Raw genomic sequence first — 8,504 nt, 5'->3', positions numbered from 1 at the left:
AATATAAACCTTATTGAATTCCTTGTATTAAATAGGGGAACTTGTCGGTCAATACATTGGTTTCGCAGACCAAACAGATGTCATAACTTTCTTTAGTTTATTTGATCGAGCCTCACTCTCAATTCTTGCGTTCATCCTTCGGGATAGATACATGATTTGAGATAAAGTGCTCTTTCATCTAAACTATGAAAATTATGGGGTCAGTTTGACTTCAGCTTTTTCAAAACTAAATTTTTTTAAACATCCTTCCGAAGCAGGCAACGGGATTTCAATTCCGATGACCGACAACTTCTTACGGGCAAACCCCACACCAAAAATAGTGCCGACATGCGGTTACACCTGATCCCGACATGGTCATGCCGTTTCTTTGCAATTATGGTATGATCAGGCCAGATTGTGGCATGGTCATACCAGTGGTGCTGATTCCTTGATGTGGACACACCTCTTCCAGGTGTGGTCACGCCGCTTTAAGCTATTATTACATTTATTTTTTTTCGTTTCAAAATGTTCATATTCAACTCTTGTAATTTGCACAACATCAACAAAACCTTTCACAAGTGTAAATATTTCATAAAATCAGTAAAAATAAAAGGTAAATGCAAGGTAAAAAATACAACATTTTTTTAGTGAAATCTCACAAGATCGACTCATGTCAAAGTGTAACAATTTTCTTAGCTAAAAATACAACATTTTTTTAAATTTTGCAAATTATTTTTTAATAAAAAAATGTAAAAAAGTCACACAAAAAGTTTCTATTGCTTTGATCGTTAATGTTATTATGTTTTTATACTATGGTTTATACTTAAATCAACTCCACTAGATCTTCATTTTTCCTCAATGAGGACAATCCAATCAACTCCTCATTTTCTTCATTAGTCCTAAAAAAGGACAATCCTACACATCATAATAGACCATGAATAATCTAACACCTTTCTAGTTAAACCCCAACTTTTTTTATTTGATATTTAATCGATTAAGAGTCCATTATAACCAATTTGATTTGATCCTAAAGATATTATTTTTCATTTTTAAGTGATCTCTTTTGATCTTAAAACTCCTAATGATGCAACTCTTATGTTCATTAATTTTTGATTAAGGAATAAAAATAAAAGATTTGTTTCTATCTATTGTAATAAGTGCAAGTATCAGTATACAGTGCAAACCAAAAAAACTCTATGGTTTTGTTATTCTTCGAGCATGGAGATTAGTATCCATTTTGTTTGCTATGATATAAATGACGTTTATGCATAAAGAAAGAACTAGTGCAAGTAAATGATGTAAATGATAAACCATTTATTCTAATTATAATTCTAGCATACATTCTATATAAACTACCGATCTTAAAACATAATTTATAAGTACTTTGATCGCTAGATAATAAATTATCATGTAAACTCTTTTCTTATATGCTAGAGAAGTAACCTTTTCATGTAGAGCATTCCTGAGATGAAGGAATTATAGCATTGGAGATGTATAACTAAGTTTTGTTTTAAATCTTTGGATGCTCATAAATAATTTTAATTTACTCTAGAAGACATGAAATCAAATTTAGGGGTTGATTATAATCTAATTAATATACATTGACAATTTAAGATGGCTAAAACATTAATTTTTTTTAATATTTCCATTTTAATAAATTAGGTTAAATCAACAAAAATCTTAATGATTAATTAATAAGATAAGATTAGAAAATACTTATTTTGAAGCAGTTCAATGTATTTAGAGCATCTTATAGATGTTGCTTAAAATGGTGACCCATAGATCTTGACTAAACATACCTAAACAAATTGATTTAACTAAAGAATACTAACATAGTGCATAAGTGTCTTATCTTGCCTCACAGGTATGGTTAACTTAATCAAAAGTCAGCTTGAATCATTCCAGGCATTTGATCCATAGAATTCTAGTATAACATGATTAATCTTAAGTAGATTTGTAGCTTATTCTAATGTTGGCACAGTTAGTTTTAAATATATTTTTATAGATCCTTTAATATCCAATATTTTGTCTATTCTAAGTGATTCTTATTATATTATAGGCCGTTATTTAAGTTTGGGGTTTAGAGTATCCTAGAATTTTCTTTTAGAATTTTTGAACTTAGACTCATATTATCTCTTCGTTGATCTTGGGTAGTCTAATATTCTTTTTTAAACTAAACTTAGCGGCTCAAGAATTAATCTAATAGACCTTTGAAGTTGAACTTCTATCTTTTGTAAGTTGGTCTTAAGTAGGTTTGTAACCCAACCCTTTATGAATTTAATTGATTCTAACTCATCTAGTCTATCCCTTAAACCTTAATTCTAGTATTCATGAATTGGTCATATATGGACAAATTGTTGTACTCTAGATTTTCTTAGTAGATCATGAATAATCTAATACTTTTATAGCTAGAAATAAACTCTTTTTTTGCTAATCTTTAGTGGATCAAAAGCCCATCATTGTCTTTTTTATTTGATCCTAGAGATATTATTTTTCATCTTTAAATGATCTTTAAGTGATCTCTATTGATATTAATAATCAAAACTGCCCTATTTCCTTTCTTAGCATGAGTAGATGATTTTTCTCTTAATTTGCTTCAGTTCATCCTTAGAAGTCTAATGGAACTATATATTAGTCTAGTTGATCCCTATTAGTTATCGAGTATCTCTTGATTTTTAGATTCTAGTCTCATTTACGTTGGGCATATGTGAGCTAATATCTTCTTTCACATTATCTTAGATGATCTTGGTTGGTTTACTTGATCCCAAACTATCTAATATTTCTTTTACCCTTAGATTCTAGCCTCTCCTAGTTCATTCAAAAATGGATTATTCTTTTTATCCAATGTTTTTCTTGTTAATTCACAAGCATTCTATACAATTTTTAATTTTTGACTTTATCTTTTCACATTGAGCTTAGATAATCTAATTGTCTATCCTAGCCTTCTTTAGTTTATATTAGCATGGGCTTGGATTTTCTTATATTAATTTAGTTGATAGAAAGTTATTTAGTGGTATTTCACCCTTTCAACTTTTAACATGACCTTTAAAACCTTTGAAATTAACTATCTCAATGTCCTTAAAATTTGTAAACATATTTAATTGTTTTGTTAGACTCTCATACACTTGATATATCATCCCACCTTAGCATGGAATGCAGACATTATTTGTGCTCTAGGACACTAAGATGACATGGTCCACCCCAAGGTTAATTGTATGCTCCTCTTAGCTGTTATTTACACTCCTTAAGTACAAAACCTTTAATATTAAATAAAATATATGATTCAATCCTTAAATATCACTAATTTAATTATAAATTGGAATTTATATACATACGACACAATGTTAATGCATTTACAAATCAAACACATAAAATTTGATTTTTATATAAATCTTTAGTTTCATAATCTTATGAAATCTATGCAAAAAAACTATAAATTTCACTTTACAAATATTAGTTTTGGTGCTATTTTTTATTTGATATAAGAATTTGAGTGTTAGTTAAGTAAATACTGAAATTTTTGGGAGCTATGTGAACACATAAGAATTATATATATCCCTCTAATTGTAAAGTGAATCATATTCATGTGAACCTTAATTTAAATTGCAAATTTTGATTAGATTCCTAACCATACAAATTAAATGTACCTAAGATTGTGAGCCATTATCTGTGTGGACAGTGGACACAAGTTGCGCCCATTGTCCAATGAAAAATTTTTTTTTCTTAAAAAAATTTAAAATTGGGGTCCACTGACATACACTTTTGGCAGAAGGAGTATTTTGATTAGTTCATCGTATGCATTTTTGCGTACGATGAACGTACGTAATAATTTTTCCAAGATTGTTGCCCTTATTTTTTGGGGTGACTCATATCCAATTCCATATAGTGTCACTAGGTGGCCGGATTAAGCTTTTGTTTGATCGGGTCTGCGCCTAAAATTAAAATTAACTTTAATTCAAATAGAAATATAATTTTCACTTCAACTAAAATTAAAATTAACTAATTTAAATTATAAATCTAATTTAATAAAACTAAAAAAAAATTTGAACCAAAATTCAGCTTTTTAAATGGACCACCAAATTGTCAGTCTCTACGGTTCATCATATTGCTTAGAATTTCATTCTTTAAGATGTTGTCATGTTTGTAAAAGTATGTGTACAATTTGATAGTGATTTGATTCAAATTTTAATGCAGAAAATCTTCTTCTACATAAAAAAGTGCGCAATCGTTCAAATGGGAAAAAATATTACATTAGGACTTCAAACGTAGAGCTACGTTCAGATTAGTGTTATAGTAATATTCCACTATGTTATATGAATATTCCATCAACATTATTTGTGGAAAATGAAGTGTTATTGGAATATTATTCCACATTAATTGATTTGGGGCTTTGTTATTCCAATTAACATAATGGAAATTGAAATAACACGAGAAATATGCCGAATAACACAACTTCAAATCAGCTAACACATGAGAATATTCCAACACTGCAAAACAATCGAATAACAACACATAATACTGAAATAACACTTCATTTTTTACAAATAATATTGATAAAATATTCATGTAATATAACGAGATATTTTTATAACAGAGCAACAAATATGCGCTCTTCAAATGGGAAAAAAATTGCGTACATAAGACGTACGCAGAGTTGCGTACGTCTGTAACCTGCAATTAGGTTACAAAGAAAATATTGGGAGGTTATAACCGCGTTATATCCCTTGTAACCTCCCTGTAACCTACTTGTACCTTCTACTAAGTTTCATGCTTCTGTTTTCATGTACAAGTAAGTTACTGGGCGTATAACGCGGTTATAACCTCTAAATATTCTTCCTGTAACCTATTTACAGATTACAGATGTACACAACTCTGCGTATGTCTTATGTAAGCAAATCTCAAAGTCCTGTGTACCAAAAAAGTGAATCATATTGATTTGACCCTGAGTTCATTACTGGGCGTATAACGCGGTTATAACCTCCAAATATTCTTCCTGTAACCTATTTGCAAATTACAGATGTACATAACTCTAAGTATGTCTTATGTATGCAAATCTCAAAGTCTTATGTATCAAAAAAGTGAATCATATTGATTTGACCCTGAGTTCCAACATCGGAGCAGGAGGCTCGACATTGATCGAGAGACCCCTTCGGATAGCGGCGACGGCGAGCGCAGAAATGGTTTCACAGCGGTGGGCTTACATAAGGATTGTGACGGGTACCATTCTCGGCGGAGTCCTCGGTTTCTACGTGATGCATCGGGTCGAAATGGGCTATAAGGCAACTCCTCTCACACACACACACTCTCTCTCCCTCTCTCTCTCTCTCTCTCTCTCTCGACACAGACACTGTTTGCCTGGTCATTCTTGTTCTTTGCTCGGTGCAGGAGAGGAGGACTGAGGAGATACGGAGGTATCAGAACGAGATGAAGAGGAGACAGCAAGAAGAAGAAGCTCAATCCGAACTCTGGTCGGACTCTTAGCGTGTATTCTGTTTCTCCAATCTCTTCATTCCTTACTGAATTATGCTGGGATCAATTTACATGGAACTAATGGTTGCTTGTATAATTTCTTATCTGTTTTTTTCCTGGATTTTTTCGACCAAGTGTATTTTGCTTTCCTTTTCCGCACTGCTGAAATTTTCTGTTGAAGACAGTCAAAAGGATGATTCGGAGTTTCTGCTCTGTCTTCAGTTTGTTGCCTTCTGGAGATTTCCACTCTTAATCAAAATAAAGCATACTCTGGTCATGAAAGCTTGCTTCCTCTTCTTGCCCTAACAATTCCATTTCTCTTCTTTCTTCTGTATAACCTCTTCGCTTGTACTGAAGAAGACCTTCATTGCCTTGTTGTGAGGAAAATGTATATCTTTCATAGTTTGTTAATTTTATGCGTAATATTCTAGGGCATGCATTTCATAAAAATAACATCGATACCTCTTCATAATGCTGAAAGATATTCTTTTTATTTCTTGCTATTGCAGAGGTTCTTCATGTTACTCTTCTTTAATGGCTGGCTCTACCCTATTTGATTCTCTTGGCCCATTGGTTTGCTGTTGAAAGGGGATAGAACTTCCTCCACAACGTTATTCATCATTGAAAGGTCTAATAAATTTAGGTTTTCCACATTCACCACGAAGTTTGTATCCATATAGGCGGGCAATGTCAACTGGAATGTGTTGTTCCAAATCTTTTTGAGTGTCTTGAATGGTCCAGAAGTAATTGGTTTGATTTTTCAACCCTCCCCTAATATTTATAAAACAAGTAATTTTTGTAAAATTATTTTTATCAATTTTATTTTTTCTTAATTCTACTTTTTGATTTTTTTTTCTCTCTCTATTTGTCATTAAAGGGTTTGCTGCCTTGAGTTTTGCTATTTCTTTCAATGACCATGACAAACTTACTCGAGTGATTGAGGTTTTTGATGGAGAAGAGCAAAATTTATTAGAGATGACGTAATGTAGTCCATTCATATAATTCTTAAAGACTTATATAACAATGCACCAATCATCAGTACACATCTTCTGAACTCTATGCCTTATTCTTGCATGGTTTGTTCATGTTAGCACTACAACTCAGACCACTTTCCACATCTTTTCTTTTTTTTACCCGTAGGCTATAATTCTTGTTAGACCCACTTAATGAATTGCTCCTTCGAAATATTTGCTGCCCTTGTTTGAGATGAGCGTTCCACCAGATCAGCACATACTTGGTGATTTTTAGGAAGGTGTACAAGATCTTCTATTGAGAAGAATCCCTTGGAGATTAAAATAGGTTTTGGGTTTGATTCACGTATGCATCAATCTTCTTTTTGTCAATGTAACTGTCGAAGGTGAATATATCTTGGTTTCTACTTTTAAAGTTTGGTGCCACTGTTCGAAAGAGAGCTCAAGATTCTCATCTGGGTCCTCTTCTTGCTTGCCACAACATTCATTGGCTTATTGCTTGAATGATGAGATGTTCATCTGCAATCAATCCTTCTTATAAGTCGTTTCTGGATTTTTCATTGTTTTTTGCTTTGGTCAATCGCCCATCATCACAAGCATCTGTTGTTGAATGAGGGTAAAGGTCTGCTTTGATTTCATTATATGCTTGAAATCATAGACTACAGATCTGAATTATTCTTGTTTGATTCTTTACTGAATGAATCAAATTTTCAGAAACATTGATTATGTTTGGTTTTCCCAAAGGTGCTCTTACTATTTTTAATTTTGTAGCTTTACTTTTCCTTACATTTATTTTTGTCAATGATTATGTTGGTTTATTTTGTGCTTCCAATAAATTTTGAATATTTTTATGTTTTTGGGCAGTCAAACACAACATCAAAAGTATACCATCTCAAAATATGTAAAAACTACTCTACAATTGACTCAATCTCTCAAATAAAAATTTTCATACAAATTTGATAGGTCTGCGTTAACCACTAGATTTTTCTTCTATTAACCTAGAGGTTAGATATTGTTTATATTAACCTGGTTTATAAGTTTCCTATAAGAGCAAAACAATATTAAGTTATATATTAGAAGATTGAATCTTTTACAAATACTTTCGAGATTAAGTTTCCAAAACAATATTAAGTTTTCCGAGATTGCTATTCTTAATGTTATGGTTAAGTCTCCAAAACAATATTAAGTTTTCCGAGATTGCTATTCAAAATTTCAATTGAGATAATTTATTTTAGAACAGTTCTTTTTGGAGTCCAAAGAAGAAAACTTAAGAAGCACTTAAATACCGAGAAAACTAAGTAGCACTTTCACTATTCTATGATTGGGCTTTAATGATTTTGAAATTGAAAGATTTATTTATTTAAGTTGATCCTTTTAATATAAAGTTACAGCTTTTTTCAACATTAACAAATCATGATAAAGCCTAGAATATGAGGTTTAATAAGTAGAACCTCAAAATATAAGACAAAAGGTGACGTTTACTAAGTAGAACTTCAAACCCTAATTTAATGAAATGCAAGAAAATAATTTCTATTTCAATTCTACAAAGGACTGGATTAAGTCCTACTTATGTCTGGAAAGTACTATCAACTAAACCTCATAAGCATTTTAAAATCATGAGATCCAATCATATGAATACAATATAGTCTGAGTTGTTGATTATTAGAAAGAGGAAGTATGTCTTATAACTTGATCGTACAAAATCAAGTAGCCTAAACATGTTTGGTATGCAATGCATCTAACTGATGCAAATATTTTATATTTTTCAAATTTAAATTTTATCATTGACTTAACTAAGGTAATTAATTGATTTAAGTTATTTATAATATTTGTTTGGTGGCTACGGTTTTGGAGGGTTGCGTTAGGTAGTCGACAACCAGCGTAAAACTTGTCGAAAAAATCATGACATGAATTCTTTTGATCATTGTGTAAGTGCTAGGGCGTCCCCTGGAAGCGACGCGCTGTATAGCCTGAATACAGTGAAAAGTGTGCAAGGGCCGCTACACCGGCGCCCGGGTGTAGTGTTAAATAAGCAAGGGTTCCCACATTACGGGCGAATGCGGGTAAAGAAGTTAGTCCATGAAA

General features: G+C 31.8%; 1 protein-coding gene across 3 annotated transcripts in view; it reads left to right on the top strand.

Moving 5' to 3' along the window:
- Positions 1–5,057: 5,057 nt before the first annotated feature.
- Positions 5,058–8,504, top strand: part of LOC110033443 — a 15,855-nt gene continuing 12,408 nt past the window's right edge. The window contains exons 1-3 of one of the 3 annotated variants that reach the window (XM_020737419.1): positions 5,058–5,258; positions 5,365–5,447; positions 5,958–6,214. In XM_020737419.1, coding sequence (XP_020593078.1) covers positions 5,157–5,258; positions 5,365–5,447; position 5,958 — 186 coding nt within the window. In that variant the 5' untranslated portion in view covers positions 5,058–5,156 and the 3' untranslated portion in view covers positions 5,959–6,214. Of the gene's footprint in view, positions 5,259–5,364; positions 5,464–5,957; positions 6,215–8,504 lie in introns of those variants that run through there. The other 2 variants (XM_020737418.1, XM_020737417.1) reach the window with 2 other exon arrangements.

The sequence above is a fragment of the Phalaenopsis equestris genome, unplaced genomic scaffold (genome assembly GCF_001263595.1).
Source record: "Phalaenopsis equestris unplaced genomic scaffold, ASM126359v1 Scaffold001185, whole genome shotgun sequence".
Taxonomy (NCBI): domain Eukaryota; kingdom Viridiplantae; phylum Streptophyta; class Magnoliopsida; order Asparagales; family Orchidaceae; genus Phalaenopsis; species Phalaenopsis equestris.
The sequence above is the reverse complement of the archived record's forward strand: the minus strand, read 5'-3'. Positions and strand labels throughout refer to the sequence as shown.